General features: G+C 46.2%; 2 protein-coding genes across 5 annotated transcripts in view; both read left to right on the plus strand.

Annotated features, from left to right (window-relative positions):
- The window catches only part of KHDRBS1 (KH RNA binding domain containing, signal transduction associated 1), a 29736-nt gene extending 24285 nt beyond the window's left edge, over nt 1–5451 (plus strand). Inside the window, exon 11 of the transcript XR_009557752.1 lies at nt 149–5451. The gene's annotated coding sequence lies outside the window, so the exon portion shown is untranslated. The remainder of the gene's footprint in view (nt 1–148) is intronic.
- A 275-nt stretch (nt 5452–5726) lies between these two features.
- On the plus strand, nt 5727–19483 carry TMEM39B (transmembrane protein 39B). 4 transcript variants are annotated; one of them, XM_035117604.2, is made up of 9 exons: nt 5727–5877; nt 10453–10685; nt 12147–12366; nt 13139–13231; nt 14514–14668; nt 14781–15117; nt 15850–16037; nt 17040–17160; nt 18972–19483. In XM_035117604.2, exons 2-9 carry the CDS (start codon nt 10558–10560, stop codon nt 19206–19208), a joined length of 1479 nt encoding a protein of 492 aa, XP_034973495.1. In that variant the 5' UTR covers nt 5727–5877; nt 10453–10557; the 3' UTR covers nt 19209–19483. The 4 variants fall into 4 exon arrangements, with proteins under 4 accessions (XP_034973495.1, XP_034973498.1, XP_034973496.1 ...); XM_035117607.2 differs by having other exon boundaries at nt 13139–13222; XM_035117605.2 differs by having other exon boundaries at nt 5739–5858.
- The last annotated feature ends 1214 nt before the right edge of the window (nt 19484–20697 follow it).

Here is a 20697-nt window from a genome sequence, read left to right on the forward strand (position 1 = left end):
TTAGCTTTTGAAAAACGGGGGATCCGCGGTACTTAGCTAATTGGGAACCACTGCCCTAGAGTTTTTAAATTGCATGCCAAGAGTGTATCAACATTTGTTTTTATTTTGAATCGTTATGAAGATGCTTACTACTCTTCTCTGTTTGCAGGAGGTGCTCTGCTGTTGGGGTGAAAATGACTTTTGCTGAGGACAAGTTGGGTATGCTATTCGGCTGTTTCTACTTGTCGGGTTTTGGAACAAAGAACTCTTGTATCTCATATAAGCTACATTTGCATGACCAGTGACTTCCGTTCAATAAGGCTGTGCTGACACTTAACTTGTCATTTAGTCAAAACAGGCCAAAAATCAAGGCAGAAGGATGGGCAAGGCTATGTATGCAATGGTTTAAAAACAAATACTCAGTTTTGACACTATGGGACATGTCAAAATGCCCCAACATTGCATATTTTGCATAGTGCATTCTAGTCTGAGGAGGGTCAGTCACTGAAGCCCCAGCCCCAAATATCGGACATCTTATTCACCTCTCTGGCTTCTGAAACTGTAGCAGGCACTTCAAGCATACTTTGAAATCTTCGGGAAGCTAAATTATTTGCACCTTCTGCTTGTTTCTAAGTGCCTGTGGGATTACGCCACACAGAACACGAATGCAACCTGCCATTCAGGAACTACTTTAGAGCTGTTTGTTCATGTGAATATTGCCAACCCCAGTTGACACTTGATTCCTTCTCCCTTTGCCTTTAAAGCAATTGGCAGGTTCTCCTAAGACAGGTGTGGGGAATTTGTTGAGTCGCCAGGTGCTGCTGGACTCATTGTGGTCCCAGCTTCCATGCCTAACAATCAAGGGTGATTTCCCCCCCCCCCCCAGTGTATCTGAAGAAGTGTGCATGCACACAAAAGCTCATGCCAAAATAAAAACTTAGTTGGTCTTTAAGGTGCTACTGAAGGAATTTTTTTATTTTGCTTCGACTCAGACCAACACGGCTACCTACCTGTAACTAGAATCAAGGGTGATGTTTGTAATCCCACAGTGTTTGGGGGGGGGCACCAGTGGGTCTCCCTTGTCTGAAAAATTTGTGGCAGTTAGGAAATTAAGCCTGTGCTGGTCACCAATTACCTACTGCTGAACCTCTGCATCTTCTCAGCTGATTAATTAGCATCTTGAACTTGGCAGAGAGCCCACACTTCCCAGCTAAGCTAGATGATCTTATGAATAAGTCATTCAACCACAGTGGCCCCTCACTGACCAATAATGACCTAGCAGAGAACTTAAGCTAGTAAAGCATTTTACATGCAACAAAAATTATATAAATTACTGTTTTCATAGAGTTTTCATAGAGTTGTAGTTTCGTATGTTAGGGTGTGAACCATTGACTAATGGAAGAGCTCCCTCTAGTGGCTTCAGAATGATCACTTAACTATCTAGCTTGTTTGTTCCCGCTCAGATCCAAAGAAAACAACACTGCAAGCTGGGAAGAAACTATTGATAAAACTACTGAGTGAAACTGTTTAACAGGCAGGACCACAGTGAGTCGATTCTGGACCTTTCTGAGCAACGTGCCCAAAAGACGAGCTCCCCAAACCTAGAATGCTGGCCCCAAATCAGGCTTGGGTTTATCATGGGAAGGGGGGGAATTACCGGTATGTGCCAAAAACCCTAACTTTTCCATTACAATAAACTGGGCAAACAGAATGCTTGAATCTGCCTTCTCCAACCTCGTGCCTCTCATGTTTTGGATCACAACTCTCATCATCCGAAGCCAGCATGGCTTCAGAGATGTAGTCCAAGGCCCCAGGTTTGGGAAGACTGCAATGTGGGATAGTGTGTGACCCAAAATCACCCATTACTGAGCATAGATTTGAAGCTGAGTCTCCGCAGTTGGAAGCTGTAACGATTACATCACATTGGGTACTTTTTTGAGACACAACATGATTCTTGAAAGATTTCCAAATTAACTCTGTTGCAGTTCTTCTCTTGAGGTCGCAACCCAGCAAGACTATATGTGTGCATGGGAAGAATATGTACTAGAAGAGTTGTCTCTTCAGCATGTACAAGCCTATAGGTCTTCAGCATGTACAAACCTATAGGTCTTTAGCACTGCCCTCCATATTTGCTGTGAATTTAGGGGCCCTGGAAACCCTGACCTAAAGGGACTACAATATGAGAACCATTGGCATAACTTTTGCAGCATAATTTACTGGTTACATCCTGAGTTTCAGTAATTCTCTCCTATTTTTCTCCAATAGATGGAATCATCAAATACAAGAAGAGGAGGCAACATGAGGCATATTTTTACCAAGAAGTGCTCTTTGGAGAATTTCTAATCTCTGTAAACTATATGTGTACTGGGGCTTCAAAGACCTGTTTTCAGTTGGTTCAGTTACATTTTGTGCTGGCACAAGTTCGCTACATTCATTGCAGGCAAACATGGTAGTATACATCTGTTCATTGCTGGACCATGAAGTAGATGAGCCCCAGATACATTATTTGAGTGTGCTGTGGTATTGAGTACATTTTAATAAAGCTGCTCCATTTTTTTAAAAAAAAGCGATTTCATGTTAAATCATTTTAGTAAATTTGTATTATTTCTTAATCTCCCAACACTAGAATGGTTTCCTGCCTCTTTTGATCCATACCAAGGTTGAATTGTAATTGTACAGGTTGTACAGTTTTTGTAATTGTAATTTTACAGTTGAAGTTTTTAATATGCTCAAACACTGAAGATTTGGGATTTGGGAAAATGACTGTATATATGGTGTGTTACAGAAATGTGTGGTCTTTAATTTTCTTGTCTGAAATTAATTTAATTTTTTATGGAAGCCTTCTGGCACTGATTCGCTGGAGAAATCCCTGCTTTTCTTTGCAACCTTAAGGGCTAGAAATGAGCTTCATATTTTCTCCTGTTTTTCTTCCCCACACTACCACAATTGGGAATTACAGTAGTTGCCAGACTAAACATCTGGTTCTACTGTAAGTGTATTCTTGATTCTATTACTCTTTTTAAGTATGCTTTTTAAAAAAAACTGGATAATTTAAAAATCCCTGTCTTAATCTTGAAAGTGAAGTTTACACCCTAGGGACAAATCTACTCTTTAAAAAATAATGAGCTTCTTTAAAAATACAAAAGGCGGCACGCGTATTTTTGGGAAAACAGCAGTCACATCATAACTGATTTACAACCTAAACCCTAGATTAATCTAAACTTTGATTTAACCTTACCTTGAAATTATTTACCAAAACAATCTGTCAAGGGAGCAGTCTTCCAAAGAGAGGGTTAACATACAGCAGCCTTCTCCAGCCTAGAGCCCTCCAGATCGATCGATTGATTTTTTATTTACTTATTTATTTACTGGACTACAACTCTATAATTAGTTTCAGCCAGCATTACCAGTAGTCGAGGGTTATTGGTGTTACGGTACAAAACATTTGGAAGGTGAAGGGTAACAAGAGAAGCCAAAGCAGGATTTATTTTGTTCCAGTCAGCAACCATAAGGTATAGGAGTGCTCAGCTCTGCAGCATGGAATACAGTGCTGACTACACGGAGAATGCATTGCCTGATGTATATATCTAAACTGGGAGTGTGCTTTGGTGTGGAAGGCATGGTGACGGGATCTACAGCTTCAGCATCTCAGTTTAGAAATTGAAGAGTCTATGCCCTTTAGTGGACATTGTACACAAATTATATGTGTTGCGGGTCAAAACACTGCTTTGGTACCATTTTGTGTCTGTTGCTGCAATGTGACCTATCCAGAGACGCCTACTTCATCAGATGTGTTAAGTAAAATATTGGAAGGGTGCAAAGTAAGGTAACAGATTATGCAAGTGGTAAAATTTGAGGTGAATACAAAAGGCCCTCAGACCAACCTGTTGACAGCACTGACAGCTCTTAAAGGTATTAGAAAAGTGAAGGACGGCTGGATAGTTAAATCTAATCAAAGGCGACGGGGGGGGGGGGTGCGGCACTCATCTCACTTTTGACTAAGGGAGCTGGCATTTGTCCACAGGCAGCTTTACAGGTCATGTGGCCAGCATGAATAAACTGCTTCTGGTGCAACGGAACACCATGATGGAAGAGCGCACGGAAACACCGTTTACCTGCCCACTGCAGCAGTACCTATTTATTTACTTGCATTGGCATGCTTTCAAACTGCTAGGTTGGCAGGAGCTGGGACAGAGCAACGGGAGCTCACATTGTCGCGGGGATTCAAACTGGTGGCCTTCCGATCAACAAGCCTAAGAGGCTTGGTGGTTTAGAGCAGTGTTTTTCAACCACTGTTCCGCGGCACACTAGTGTGCCGCGAGATGTTGCCTGGTGTGCCGTGGGGAAAATTGAAAAATTTGATTTATATATAGTCAATATAGGCACAGAGTTAATTTTTTTAACCTTTTCTAATGGTGGTGTGCCTCGTGATTTTTTTCATGAAACAAGTGTGCCTTTGCCCAAAAAAGGTTGAAAAGCACTGGTTTAGTCAGACCATAGTGCCACCCACATCTACAAAAAGGTGTAAGAGCTCAGTGGTGGGTGTGTTATTTGCCTTGCAGGCTGTTCTCTCATTTTAGAAGTACATAGCTCATTAGGAGTTCTGGAGTGGTGGAGCCTATGAAGTCTACTAGAATGGCCCTCAGCCAAAAGAAGCCTGCTTCTTAGGCATGCTTTATCAAATGACTGCCTTCTCTCTAGCTGACCGTCATGCTGCAGTTGGTGGTAGTGGTAAGCAAGCAAAGCCCCCTCCATAAATAGTGCATCAGCACTGTATTGCAATGTCGTAATCTGGCAGCAAAGGGGGGCATTATTTTGTACTCCCTTCCCCCCACTATGTGCTTATATGACATGAGAGGGGTGTTGAATCAGTGGAGTGCACAATCCTAATTGTCAGCGCTAGGGTGGGTTTTTTAAAAGACCTTAGAAAAATACAAGTGTGAAGTACTCTTTAGATCGGGGTAGTCAATTTTTTATACCTACCACCCACTAATGCATCTTGATGGCAAAATTTCCTTACCGCCCACCAGTGCTGCAACCCCCTGCCGCCCACCTGGAATCCTGAAACGCCCACTAGTGGGCAGTAGGGACCAGGTTGACTGACTGTTGCATCAGTATTCCACAAAGGAGATCAAGGTGGTGTCCGTTATTCTCCCTCTTCACAGTTAAGCCCCACAATAGCTCTGGCACGTAGGTTCGGCTGAGGAGATCCCGCAGTCGGTGGCAGTAAGCCAGGAGCGGTGGCTCTCGATACTGGGCTTCAACTGCCATCATAAGTGGCTTTTGTCCATGTTGGTGGCAGCTAGCGGTCCACATGCACATCCTTGTCTCTCACGTAGCATGTGGCGAGTACACAAAAGCCGCAGGGGAAAGCGGGGTGCGCGCATGCGTGTAGCTGGTACTTGAGGGCTTCCAGCAGTCGCCCGTTAGGATCCCCGCAGGGGCGAAGAGGTCTCCGGCCTTCATCAGAAGTGGTTCACCAGCGGCCAGCGATGAGGCATGATGGGAGTTGTAGTCCAGTAACTGCCTGAAGGCTCCACGTGGCTGGCGCCAGGCTCCTACGGTAGAGACAGACATTTAACTATCCCCTGAACTGACAGCGGCTCTTCGCGCGCTTGAAGGGCCGCCTCCATTCATCAACCCGCGCGCTACCCGCCGCCCAAGGAAGACACGACCTGAGACCCCGCCGCTCTTCCCGCCCAACGAGCCACGTGACTGACTCCGCCCCCTCCGCCAATGCTTTCCCCCCACCGCCCCTTTTGTCCTTCGTCGGATGCCGTCGTCTTCCTTAGTAGAGAACGCGAGACTCCGCCCGCCATCTTCTTCCTCGCTGCTTGTGGTGCCGCCGCTGCCGCCGCCACCACCCGGTTCCGACCGAGGTACGCCTGCGGGAGATGGGTAAGGCGACGGGGAGAAGGAGGGGATGTCCGCAGGCTTCTCTCCGCCGTCGCTGGCCCCTCCCGCCGCGCACGGCTCCCTCGCGCCCTCTTGACGCCCGGCCCATCCGCGCCCCCTGGGTGCCGACTCCCCACATGGCCTGAACTTCCCCGCCCCACCCCCAGAATCTGTGTTTCTTAGTTTTTTACGCTCGCTCTTTAGCTTGTTGGGGAGACGGGGGCGGTTCCCACTTGTGGCTTACAAGTGTCCTCGGTCTTTTAAGAATTAAATGGCCTGGCACAAAAGGGAAAGGGGAGAAGGAGGGAGAAGGGAAAAGACACACTCAAGCATTTCCCCTGCTTTCTCTCTCCTTTACAGTGGTTACTCGAGGTTTTGGTCTTGCATATTTACAGGGACCAGGAAGTCTGTCCCTTTATTGCTGGAGCTCCCATTGCTCCCCGCCCCCACCTCTCCAACATTTTACTTTTTCTTTGTACACTCCTCTGATTCTTTCTCATTTTGGACCTGCTGCTCTTTGCCATTTTGTCCCGTGTTGCCAGCACAAGGCAGGTGCTGTTCAGGGTAATTGCCAAACTATCCCTGCTTGTCAGCAGCAGCTGTTAGTTTATTTTATTGTCACACGAAGATGCCTTAGGGCTTAGGCAGAGCCAGAAGCTGATCCACCTAACTTAGTGTTGTCTGCACTAACCAGCAGGCCTGCACATAAGCTTTGGCCCATCAAGCCAAACCCAGCTCCTTAGCTGTGTCAAATGTGGGCTGTGATAAAACCTTGAGGGTTTGATGCCTGTCTGGGGTGCATGTGGGGACTCCTGGTGACTGTGATCTCCTGGCAGGCAATAATACATGGCTTGTGGGCCGCTTGGCTTGGAGAATCGCTGGTTGCACAGACCTGATGTATAATGTTAGGAACACACTGGAGCTACATAGTTCTGAGTCTCAAACTACTGTTAAATGGGCAACTTCAGAAGATGCTGGACTCTCCAGGTTAGATGGCCATCTGTCAGGGATTCTTTCATTGTGATCTCTGCATTGCAGGGGGCTAGATGACCTTTGGGGTACCATCCAATTCTACGTCTTTGATTCTGTTGGTCCACCCAGCTCTGTTATATTGTTATATTGACACCAATAGCTCTCAACCTCTTCAGTCCCTGTGTTTGAGAACCCACATTTTCATTTTATGCTACCAATTTGTACAGGAATATTATTGCTGCTGCTGCCATTCACCATGTTACAGAGGCCCAATTGGCCTCCATTAGAAGTCAGGCATTTTGCATTGCTGATCCCATGCTGCAGAACACTCTTCCAGCAGAAATTCAGCAAGCATCCTTCCTTTTGATTTTTATGTGTCTCTTTATGCAGTTACCATGTTTCTCCGAAAATAAGACACTGTCTTATATTTATTTTTCCTCAAAAAAACACACTGGCTTATTTTCAGGGGATGTCTTTTTTTCTTCTCCTCCTCTTGCCGCAGCTGGCATTGCTGCTGCGCCTATTACTATGTCTTATTTTTGGGGTATGGCTTATATTCCTTGAATGCTATAAAATCCTGCTATGACTTATTTTATGGCTACGTCTTATTTTCGGAGAAACAGGGTATTGGAATTTTTTTTTAACTCGCTAGTCATTTTAATGATTGTTTTGCACAGCTCTAATGAAGTCTTATTGCTGTACTCCACCCTGATATTTCAGCATATAAAAGATAGGATATAATTACATCCATAAATAGAATAAGTACCGTATGCCTTAGGCCAGGCCATAACCCACCAGTGGGTCCTTATGCACCTGTTGAAGCCCAATGGTGTACACCAGTGTTTCCCAACCTTTTTCCAACCATGACCCCATTCTGACCTTGTTTCCTTCCTATGGCCCCTCATGGGCATAGCCAAGAGGGGGCAGGGGGCAGTTGCCCCCCCATAAGTAAAAATCAATGCAAATCTGAAGTTCTGCCCCCACCCCAACAAAAGCCTGCGCCCTAACAAAAATCCTGGCTATCCTTTTCACCTCCTGTCCTACTGGTAGAAAGGTAGCTATTTAACTGTTTTGTTTAATAATAGAACATGATTTGTTTATATTTTTTATAATTTATACAAAATACAATTACATAAAATGATAGGAACATAATGAAATGTTGTTGAAGCAGAAAAACATAGAATCATGGATCTGGAAGGGACCCCAAGGATCATCTTTCTAGTGCAACCCCCTGCAGTGTAGGAAAGGTGTACAGGGAGTTCTGTATATATGGGAGAATTTTAAAAAGTCCTCACTGACCTGGTGCAAAAGTATCTTATCATCTGAAGGAGAGCTGGCTGCCTAGATAAAACACTATAGCCCCCCACACCCTTACCTGGGAGTAAGGCCAACTGAAGTCAGTAGACACTTAGTTATTTACAGCAGACGACCCCGCTCAGCTAGGCGCTGGGGTGGCTTACACCTTGCAGAGTCAGGCTCAGGCTGCCACTGGGCACAGCACTGACGGCAGCAACAAGCAGCTCCAGCTCTCCCAGCCCTACCCATTGCTACCCCACCATCGCACTTACCTGACCTGGGGACTTTGGATTGCTCTACTGGTCAAAACAGGAGCCTCAGCAATCGCCCTCTTCCACTGGAAACAAACCAGAACTGCTCCAAGAAAGCACATACGTATGGCAAAAAGGAGCTCTCAGCCCGGCCTCTTACCCGCATGTGATTGGCCAATCCTGGGGGCCCCCAGGGGACTCTATGGCCCCCGGTTGGGAAACACTGGTGTACACTGACAGGCAGAGGCTCTCTAGGATTTCAGGCAGGGGCCGTTTCCAGCCCTCTCTGGAGATGCCAGAGGTTGAAACTGGGACTTCTGCATGCAAAGCACATTTCCACCAAATACTTTGGTGACCCTCGTCCTTTTATTCCTTCCATAAATAGAATCGAGTGCCCACTGCATTTCCATACTCTTGATGTCACCGAAGAGTGGAGTTCAGGGTGGGGCTACATAGGTAGGAGAGGGCTTGGTTCTTAATGGCTAGGGGTTACTAGAAAGTAGAGTGAGCCCCTCTCCCAGTGTGTCCCTGGGTGCTCTTCTGTAACTTTCTCCCAAAGAATGGAATGACAACATTGGGTGCTAGCTTGTAGTAGGGGCAAAATCTGCCCAGATGCCAAGTGGATCTGGGGAGGAGGGCTTGTAGAGTGCCCTTGGAAAACAATGGTGAGTATTTTGCTGAGGTCTCTTTCTGTCACTAAGTGTATGGCAAGTGGATCGATGACACAAGAGTATCAAATGCTCTCTTAAAGGAGGTTTGGTTGGCTCCATCTGTGCCTACCTTTGGCAAGTAGCAAAAATATGTTTCATCTCATTGTGCGTTTAGAAAGCTTTTTTCATGGATGTTTTGTTTCATTGTATCACTGCTGAGCATTAAAATTTTACTTTACTGTAATGGTTGTAAATGTTTATTGCCATGGACATTTATTGTACTGCACTAATTATTTTAAAATTCTAAGCTGCTTTGGTGATTTTTCTTACAAATGGGAAATGGGAAGGTGCTTGGAAATGGATCATATTTATTGCCACTTTTATATCTCATTCCCCCATCCAAGGAGCTGAAGGCAGCATGCATACATCTTTTTCCTCCTCCACCATCACCACCCTTTCTCCCATTGTATTCTCACAACCATTATGTGAAATAGGTTACTCAATAGGGTCTGGTTCAAGATCACTGTTTGTTTCATGGCTGAGTGAGGATTTGAGCCCAGGATCAAGAAAAGTCCTCCGTTACACCACTGCCGCTTTGGCTCAACCTTCCCTTCCTTAATAACTAGGGCTAGGAAAAGAAAGTGATATTCTTAGGAGCCAACATTGAATTTCTAGACACAGCTCTGATGTCTAGACACCAGTTTCTCATTCCTAGGGAGTGCATTGTGCACACTAAAAATATTTGTGTTCTAATAGACAGGCAGGCAGACATGCCTGTGAGATGGGGAGCACCTGTTTTGCCGCTGTGGATCCCCATGGCATGCACTCTTTTACGTGAAGACATCCTAATACTTCTAAAGGGTATCTGACGAAGTGTGCATGCACACGAAAGCTCATACCAAAATAAAAACTTAGTTGGTCTTTAACAGGCATCCCCAAACTGCGGCCCTCCAGATGTTTTGGCCTACAACTCCCATGATCCCTAGCTAACAGGACCAGTGGTCAGGGATGATGGGAATTGTAGTCCAAAACATCTGGAGGGGCGAAGTTTGGGGATGTCTGGTCTTTAAGGTGCTACTGAAGGAATTTTTTTATTTTACTTCTAAAGGGTTTAGTTATACTAGAACTAGCTATTGAAATGATTATATGTGAAGAGTGTTGGTGTAACATAAAGCTCAAGCTCCTCGTTCCAGTCTTTCCTCTATTATGAAGACACTAAGCAGTTTTGGGTGTGCCACTCTCAGCCCTGAATCCGCAATATATGAGTAATGTTACTGATCCACCTTTCAGGGCTGTTGTAATGATTACTAAGAGAATCTTTGTGAAGCCTAAGGGTTCACACACTAAGGGTTGGTGTCAGTGTGTGTACCAAATTCCTCTGGAAATTTTAGAACTGTGATGTTTTGCAGATACCTAAAGAATTGCTATGACTACCCAGACCTAGCATTTCCAGTTCTTCAAACCAAAGTAATCGTTTGATGAGAGAGCTCAACCCTCTTTGACTATCAGTGGTTATGGCAGGGGGAAGAAGGGGCCCTAACCGGACGTCCTACTGCCGCAATCCTCTCTGTGAAACTGGAGCCACTGGGGGCGCTGGCCATTCCACCAGTTCTTCAGTCACCAGCGTGCGCTCCCGTACCAGGTGGGCATGAACCCCCAGAGACTGTTGGATCATTCTGTCTGATACAGAACTGTCTGTCCTATCTGAATTCTCTCTTGCTTCTCCAGCACTCAAAGTTGACCCAGTCAAGCTTAGCTACTTCTTTTCTCCTGTATACAATGGCTTAGAAAAGTTGATAGGAAACTGCTATACACCAAGTAAGTGCATTGGTCCAACCAGCTCAGTGCTGTCTGCACTGACTGGCAGCAGCTCTCCAGAATTTCAGACAGGTCTCTCCTAGCGCTGCCTGGAGATGCCAGGGATCAAACCCTAGGACCTTCTGTACAACAAAGCAGATGCTCTAGCGCTGAGCTATGACCCTTTCTCTACAAGGGAAATGCTGATTCAAATCTCACCCCAGCCACAAACACACTAGCTGTATCCATCAACCACTGCCTCCACCTGCGGTATGATGATAGCAATACTGACCTAACTTGCAGGACTGTTAGGGTTTTTCAAATATGAAACACTGTCAGCTTTGAAAAAGCACTGCAAATGCTTGGGATTTCATAGAGACTGCAACTCCCAATGAGAGCACTTTCACTGTGTCCCATTTAGGTCAGGCTCTACTCTAAATCCCTTTGCTGTGCAATATGAGAATTTTTGCCATATGAAACTGGAGGTCTACATGGCACCCACCAGCCTGACTGACCTTAGTGGGAGGCTAGAGAGTGAGGAGGCTGGTGCCTTTTAAGAGCCTTGTCATGCTTATATAGCTGTAGGGCAGCCTTCTAATACTATGTATCTAAACTAGGGCTGAGGCATCTTTCTCTGGTGCTTGAGATGTTTAACAACTTCCAACTTCTATCAACCTCTGTGTGTGTGGCCAGTGCTCAGGGATGGTGGTAGTTACAGTCCAGCAATTTACGGAGGATCACAGGTTCTCCATCCCTGCCCTAAACCATTTAGGTCTTTAGCGGCTACTGGTGCTCTAAATTCAGTGTTGAATGTGTAACTACTGCAGACACTACCTAGGCCCACAAGCAATCCAGGTTCCCTTTAGAAGTATCCCTTTGAAAGCATTACAGTAGTCCAGTCTGGGATACTGTATGCTGCCATAACTGATTCTGTTTTTAATTATTTTGTCTTCAGCTGCCATGAGTTTCAAAAAGGCACTGGAAATGATTTACAGAACTTAATAGTATCATTATTATTATTATTGCTGTAAGACCTTGGCAGTGCAGGCGCATCACCCTTTCTTGCCTTGGGAAAGTACACTATAGTGACACTGAAGGGAGGGCAAGACGGGTGGAGTAGGGGGCATGGAGTGGGGGGCTGCTTATGGCACAGAGGAGGGGAGATTGGGAGAATGCAATACATTGGTAAAAAAGTGGCACATTCATGTTAGCAATTTCAGGCCTAATTGTTAGGTGGATGGATCTGAACGCTCGCATTCAGTTTTTCTGAGCTGTCTTTTTTCCTTCTGCCCTTCTTCCCCTGTAGGAGTGGCTCAGGGACGGGCCTTTCCAGCCCTCCTCTGGCAACCCAGACAGTGGTTCCCCTTCAGCACTGCAAGATCCCAGAGCTGCCCATTGAGAGGAGCATCTTGTTTGAACTCCAGCTCTTCTTCTGCCACCTTATCGCCCTCTTTGTCCACTACATCAACATCTACAAAACAGTGTGGTGGTACCCACCATCACACCCTCCATCCCATACCTCATTGGTGAGTATCTTGATATCTTGCTGCTCACTTGCAAGATCACAAAATCACATTGATAAGGTCAAGAAAAGTATAGACATATATACACAAAATAACACCGAAGCTTTTTTATTATTATCTAAAAGCTTTCTTAAAGAGGAAGACCCTGCACTGCTTCCTTGAACAGGGCTCTACAGTGACACCTTTTGACAGAACATGTTATATAACAGGACAGGTTTTGCTGTAAAAGATGTGCATTAAATAATCAGAAACTGAAAACAGCTGCTTCATTTCATATTTATGACTAGTAGCAAAGCTGGCTTCAGAGATCTGATCAGGCATTAGCCAGCATCCAGAAGCATCATGGAGCACACTTTGCATGGAATAGCCAAGAAGGTCAGGTTCGTTCTGTGAATTCTAGGATTGCACTCCCAACCTCTTTCAGATTAGGCAGGTCCACAAAGGTTCCTTGACTGCGGGTGGTGGCAGGCAGTATCCTAATGCTGTGGGTATTGTGAGGCAAACCTGTCCCGTTCTATGGTCATAGAGCATTCACCCATATGAGTTAAAATTAAGAAGAAGAAGAAAACAGGTGGAATTCAGCTCAAAGAAGCAGTAAATCTTGGAGTGAGTGAACTTGCCCTTAGTCTTCATGAAGTTGAATCTTTGGTTGGGGGGGTTTCTGCTATAACTTCTCATATGTTTCTCAGTGGCCCATGGAAGCCTCTCCATTTTCATTTTTCTATAAGCTTGTGGACCAATCAGGTCCTCTTTATGTTTATGCTTCTTCCTACAGAATTTTCATCTCATCGACTTCAACGTCCTGGCAGTGACAACCATTGTTCTGGCAAGGAGGTTGATTGGTGCTATCGTGAAGGAGGTGAAGGAGGTAGAGGCCTGGAGCCCCCCACCCTATCTGGGGGGTTACTCGCTTCCTGTATTTAAACCTGTACTTGTTTCAGCTTTTCTTTATTATGTAAAGAGCAGCTGTGCTCTGTGGCAGCCTCTATTCATTCCAGTGGATATGTCTTATTACTGGCTTCCCATAAGCAAGCAGTGATTAGCACTGGTGAGCTTCTTTAGGGAGGGAGTTCCAAAAAACAAGACCCACTATTATGTCCTTTCACCCCAGTCTGTAAAGCATGGCCTTCTTTGACTGTCTTAATGGGTGCAGAGAGACCACAGATGGAGTAAAGCAGTCCTTAGTGGATGTTTGGCTTAAGGCACATAACAGTGCAATCCCAAGCATGTTTATTCAGAACTAAGTCCCTTTGAATTAATTGAGACTTAGTGAATATGCTTAGAGTCTGCAACCCTAAAACTGGGAATTCTGAAGCATTGCTGATTTCCCCCGAAAGGGAGAGGGAATATATGCCCATAAGATGGGGTGATGTTTGCCACTTTGGGAGACTTAATAATAATAATAATAATAATAATAATAATAATTTATTATTTATACCCCGCCCATCTGGCCGGGTCTCCCCAGCCACTCTGGGCGGCTTCCAACAGAAAAATAAAACACAATAATCTATTAAACATTAAAAGCCTCCCTGAACAGGACTGCCTTCAGATGTCTTCTAAAAGTCTGGTAGTTGTTTTCCTTTTTGACATCTGTTGGGAGGGCGTTCCACAGGGCAGGCGCCACCACCGAGAAGGCCCTCTGCCTAGTTCCCTGCAACTTGGCTTCTCGCAACGAGGGAACCTCCAGAAGGCCCTCCCTGGACCTCAGTGTCCGGGCAGAATGATGGAGGTGGAGACGCTCCTTCAGGTATACTGGACCGAGGCCATTTAGGGCTTTAAAGGTCAGCACCAAAACTTTGAATTGTGCTCAGAAACGTACTGGGAGCCAATGTAGATCTTTCAAGACCGGTGTTATGTGGTCTCGGCGGTTATGTGGTCTCGGCGGTTTCTTAAAAAAGAATTGGACAAATTCATTGAGAATAAGGCTATCAGTGGCTGCTAGTCATGACAATGGCCTTCAGTATTGGAGGTAGGATGCCTTGAAATTCCAACAACTGGGGAACATGAGAGTGCTGCTGAGCTTGTGTCCTGCTTGTGGGCTTCTCACAGGCATCTGACTAGCCACTGTTGAAACATAATGCTGGACTACATGGGCCTTTGGCTTGATCCAGTAAGCCAGACTTGTCTTATCTTCCTCCTCCTCCTCCCAGGCTTCTCATACTGGCAAAGTCTCTCTTCCACGCTCTGTTTTCTTGGTGATCACTCGTTTTGCTGTCCTTACTGGGGCAGGTTGGAGTTTGTGTCGATCCATAATCCACCTCTTCAGGACTTACTCACTCCTCAACCTCTTGTTCTTGTGCTATCCGTAAGTACCAGAAAACCCTCCTCAAATGATCATAAGTTGCCTTGGGTTGCCTTGGGCAAATAAATAATAACAGTGAGAAATTTCAGAGCCCCTCTCTTTCTGTCCTTCCCAGGTTTGGTATGTATGTCCCCTTCCTGCAGCTGAACTGCGACTTCCGCAAGACTGGCCTCTTCTCCCAAGTGGCCAACATTGGCCCCCGTGACACAGGTGAGGTCAGCTCAAGGGGCAAGGCCTACCTATCTGTTCTCAAGGAGACCTGGAAGCAGCACACCCGGCAATTGTATGGCATGGAAGCCATGCCCACCCACGCCTGCTGTCTCTCCCCGGACCTGATCCGCAACGAGGTGGAGTACTTGAAGATGGACTTCAACTGGCGCATGAAGGAGGTGCTAGTGAGCTCCATGCTCAGCGCATACTATGTGGCCTTTGTGCCCGTCTGGTTTGTGAAGGTATGTGAACAATGGGTGAGTTGCCTCTGCAGCACAAAATCTAATTGAGGGGGGACTTTTTCGACCCAGGGACCGCACTTCCTTCTGAGGAACCTTTCAGAGGCTTCGTGCCAGAGGCAAAAATGGGCTAGTGATAAATGCAGATTTTACCTTTGTACAGCAAGCTAATTTCTACACGCAGTGAAGTACTGACGAAACAGATAATATAAGAAACAAACACATAAACTGAAACATAAATTAACACAAACATTTATTTTGTGGGTGGCAACCTGGAAGGAAACGTAAGTGGATATTGTTGCCTTTGAATTTCCCGTTATTTACTTGCTCTTCTTTAAAGCAGGTAGTCAGGCTTGGCAGCTTTTCAGAATTTGCGGTTTTTGGTTTTTTGTACTACATGTGTGGTCTTCATTCCTGTTGGGCCACAGATGATTTGCATGAGTGTGTTTTGTTTAGGCAAAGGCAGCAAATGGTGTCAGTAGCTAGCAACTCTTTGAAATTTTGTACATTCTGGCCTCCTCTGCCACCACCCGTGAAATAGAGTGGCCCAGGAGTTGGCCATCCCTGCTGTAGAATATTCTCACAATCTTATTGCCTTGCAGCTACAAAAGCAGTTCTCTTGGTAGATGCAGATTGGATTGGTTTACTTTGTGGAGGTGAAAGGCCAGCTCTAAAGATACCATGCCTCTGTCTAACATCTGTGCATGCTCTTTCTCCCGCCTTGCTTTCCTACAGAATACCCAGTATTACGACAAGCGATGGTCGTGTGAGCTGTTCCTCTTGGTCTCCATAAGCACCTCTGTCATCCTCATGCAGCATTTGCTGCCTGCCCGCTACTGTGACCTCCTCCACAAGGCTGCAGCCCACCTGGGCTGCTGGCAGAAGGTTGACCCAGCACTCTGCTCCAACGTACTACAGCATCAGTAAGCAGATCTCTGATCATGGCTCCCATACTCTTTCTAAAAACATGTTTGGGGCTGGTAGGTAGCTACCTGCATCCTGGGACAGGCTGCAGGTAGCTTATGTGCAACCTCAGCATTGGTCTGAGTCAACTGAGAGGGTGTCCTGGGACACACAGGGTGTGATGAGCAAGCTGCCTCTCATGTAAGTTCCTGCTCACACTGAACCTTAATTGGTTTCTAAAGAACACCGCTTGAAAGGCACCGGTTGACACCATTGGGTTTCCTTGGACAACTGCCCCTTTGCTCTTCCACCCATGCCTTCTTTAAGGTGTGTATCAGAAGCCGAATCAGATCAAAAGAGAGAAACATACACACACCAGTAAAAATGAGTGCTTCCCTTTTCATCCTGGCATACCTGGTCACATGAAGCAATAGCAGAAGCAGGTAGGGTGAAAATATTGGGTTGCCAGCATTTGATCTGGCCCAAATCCTGTGCATATGGGTGCCTTTTCCCCTATTTTTGTCAAGCTACCAGATATTACTTTGAGCCCAACCAGCAGTGCATGAAGGCAGCAGATCTCCACTGTTCATTGACCCCTGCTCTGGTACTCAAAGCCTGCCATTCCTTAGCCTGGGGAGCTTTTATGGCAGGCATAGTCCTTGTTGGACTCAACCAGCTTCAAAGGCTTTAAAAGGAAGGATGATGATAAGAGAGTTCAACACCTTTTGCATAAAAGTAAATAGCTGGCAGCCCTAGGAAGATGTTCTCCACACACAACGTGCATGCCCACACCTGAAATAGCACTATCAGGAGTAGCTAATTTCTGCAATTTCATGTCTGGGTAGATGGGTTAGAACAGCCTGGTGCCCTTGTTTACTGACTGGTGGGAATTATAGTCCAAAACATCAGTGACTTGCTCTGCAGTTCTCTGAGTGCTTCCTTGTGACGATTCACCATTACACACAGTAGGACTGAGTCTATGGAGTTTTCCCATCTCAGGTGCCTCTTAATTTATTTTTCAGGTGGACCGAGGAATGCATGTGGCCCCAGGGGGTGCTAGTGAAACACAGCAAAAATGTGTACAAAGCCGTCGGCCACTACAACGTGGCTGTGCCTTCAGATGTCTCCCACTTCCGGTTTCATGTAAGCTTTTGCTGTTTTCCAGTACAGAATGATGAATGCATGACTGAGTGTGCTGAGATCCTTCTAAGGAGCCCAGTGGTGTGAGGTTCAAGGTAGAACCTCTTCCCATTGATCCTCACAACAACCCCTATGTGAGGTAGGCTAATCTGAGACTGAGAGAGTGATTGGGTCAAAGAGTTTTACCATAGACACACTAATCGCTATGCTAAGTTGGCACTCATGCATTCTGTCTGGTGGGCTACCTAAAGGAGCCACATTCTGCAGCCAGAACTCTACAGATCTTTAGGGAGCAGGCACAAAAGCATGCACTTGCCTGGTTGCCAGATCAGTGCTTTTAAGAACATATGAACGACCTTGCTGCTAGATCAGACCAAAGGCCAACCAGGTGCCTGTGAGAAACCCACCAGCAGAACTTGAGCACAACAGCACTTTTCCTCACCTGTGATTCCCAACAACTGGTATTCGGAGTCATGCCACCTCCAGCATAGAACATAGCCACCATGGCTCTTCAGGCATTTCTTTCTGGCCTAAGTAAGCATGTGAAGGGGTCTGCAGGGATGAGGGTGCTAAGCTGTGCTCTCATGGCCATTCCTGCCACCCACTGTGAATCAGCAGGTCCCCAGTGCACATGGAGGCTCCCTTTGCTTTCAAAACCTTTTGTTATTCCAGAGTTCTGAAATACCCAGGAAGCCTCTCGTGAGTACAGTTTGCTGTCCAGCCTCATGGCGAGAGCACAGATACTGGGGTGGTGGAGTAACTGGCACATTTCCCCCTGTTTCCCCTGCCCCAACCTGCTCACATAACGTGGAAAGAAGAATGTCTGAAGAGGAGTCAATAGGTAGGTAGGTAGGTAGGTAGGTAGGTAGGTAGGTAGAAAGAAAGAAAGAAAGAAAGAAAGAAAGAAAGAAAGAAAGAAAGAAAGAAAGAAAGAAAGAAAGAAAGAAAGAGAAAGGAAGAGAAAGAAAGAAAGAGAAAGAAAGAGAATAAAATGTTACTACTGTACACCAAGGTGAAATCATAGCAGTGCAACTGCTAGCATAGAAGAACTGATGCCCTGAAATTAAACTAATGCCTGTTTATTAAAAGATCATAAAATTCAACATGCAGAATTCAAGATGGAGATAGAGGGAGTTTGTCTTAACCTCAACCAAGGAAGGCTGTGTCTGTAGCCCCTGCCAGTTTCCCAGCAACCAAAGAAGGGAGAGAGAAGGGCCTCTGAGGCCAGTATTAATGCTCAGGCAAGTTCATAAGGTGAAGACAACCTGTTCACATCCCCTTTAGGGCTTCAAAAGTTAATACCAGCACAATTTGTCTCCTGTGGATAGAGGGTGCACCCTAGAAAACACCCAACACTCTTCTATGGCTGCAGGTTGCAGGGAATGATCAGTAGTGGCTGGAGTTCAAGGACATTTGTCCGCCGTTGCTGAACCCCTGATGAACTGTTTGAGAATCACTGCAATAAAGGTTGGAAGGTAGTCTCCAGATTCAAATGGAAGTTATCAGTGTGCACACCTGCATTTACTTTAGAATGCACTTAAATAGATTTAGTAGTTTTAACAAAAGAGCAAGGTTCCAGTCCTCTTGCAGACAAAAGTCTAGGCCAGCCTTCATCAACTTGGTGGCCTCCAGATATTTTGAACTACAGCTCCCATCAGGCACAGTCAGCACAGCCAGTGGTTAAGATTATGGGACCTTGGAGTCCAAAAGGATTATGGGAACTTGGGAGTCTGGAAGGGCACCAGGTTGGGGAAGGCCAGCCTGAGCAGTCCCCAGGAAATTGCCAATGCCTCACCCATCTCTGGGCCGTCCAGTTCTTTTTCAGCAAACCCCTGCGGATCTTAAACATCCTGATTCTCCTCGAAGGAGCCGTCATCTTCTATCAGCTCTACTCGCTGATCGTGTCAGAGAAGTGGCACCAGACCATCTCGCTGGCCCTGATCCTCTTCAGCAACTACTATGCCTTCTTCAAGCTCCTGCGGGACCGACTGGTGCTGGGCAAAGCTTACTCGTACTCCGCCACCAGAGACACTGATCAGAAGCTCAACTGAAAGCCTTGCGCAAGCAGGCAAACCAACTCTGCCACTTTGTCGGGGGCAGCCGGAGATGCTTCTGCCGCCCTGGGCACCTGCTCCTCCCTGCTTGAGAAGGAGGCTACCCCCAAAAGGGTGCAGGAGGGCGGTGCTTGGATGGCAATGTGCAGCAGTCAGGCCGGCCCTGAGCTTTGTATGTTTGTTTTTTTACACTGCTTTTTGTCTTTTTGTTTTGTTTTGTTTTTCTTTGATAACTGATATGATGAGGTAAATATCTTATTTTTATACTCCCAGCTGTTGTCAGCCTGGTTTGTCCAGTAGCAAGAGCAAAGCAGCAGGTCCTTGGTTAGACAAGTGGCGAAAAGCCTGACCTGTTAGCCAAGCAAATGTCCCCTGTTCCTCTGCTACAAACTCGGCAGGTGGACTTAGGCCACTCTTCTTTCCTCAGCTCCCCACCCCCCCGTGGGCCCCAGGCTGCAGTATGAAGTCCTGCTGGCCTGCCTTGCAAGGCAGTTGTGAGGATTACTGAATCAATGGAAGTTGAAGCAGTTTGAAATGGTTGAGATAAATCCTCTTAATCAGGCACCCCCAAACTGCGGCCCTCCAGATGTTTTGGCCTACAACTCCCATGATCCCTAGCTAACAGCACCAGTGGTTGGGGAAGATGGGAATTGTAGTCCAAAACTTCTGGAGGGCCGAAGTTTGGGGATGCTTGGGGGTTTTTCTCCCTTATCTGTCACCCTGGACATTTGTGGCACTTTGTGCAGTCATATTAGCAAGCATGACAGTTGCCTGCCCAAACATAATGAAACTCAAGGAGCTAGAGAGAAGGACCACTAAACTGATTAAGGATTTTATGGGGGCCGGGGGGGGGCGTTAAGATGATCTTTAGGAAGAAAAAAAAGCAATTGGAATGGGCAAGGCATGTGGAGCTAATAAAAGATTACTACGGTGAGAATTGAAGCAGGTTTGTAGGATTACAACTTGAATCATAGAATTTTAGAGTTGGAAGGGACCCCCGGGGGTAATCTAGTCCGACCCCCTCCAATTAGTGCAAAGCAAATGCATGGAGAAAAATGGTGTGTGCACATTCTCAGTGCTAAGTTCCTGAATGTGTAGGCGACACATGGAAATGGCCTCTAGAGTTGCGAGGGACTAATAGAAGTTTCCCAAACCTGGAACCCTCCAGCTGTTTTGGGCCGGCTAGCACTGATGGGAAGCCTGCTCTTAACAGTTGCTGGGCACAAACAAGCTGGACAGCTCAAGTGGCTCCCATCAGTCGGCATACTGTGCCTCTCCATCCTTAGAGCTAAAGCCTGTTTCCCCCACCCGTATCCCATCGCCTTTCTCTGCTACCCACAGGGTAGGCCAAACTCCCTCTCATTGTTTTTGTTTGCGGTGGCATATCTTTTGCAGTTCCAGAGGAAGCTGCATCTGCCCAGCAGCAGGTGCACAGTGCAAGCGAAGGCCTGCAAGGCCAACCAGCAGCAAGCTACCATGACCCTCC

Source organism: Zootoca vivipara, chromosome 6 (genome assembly GCF_963506605.1).
Source record: "Zootoca vivipara chromosome 6, rZooViv1.1, whole genome shotgun sequence".
In the NCBI taxonomy this organism is placed as follows: domain Eukaryota; kingdom Metazoa; phylum Chordata; class Lepidosauria; order Squamata; family Lacertidae; genus Zootoca; species Zootoca vivipara.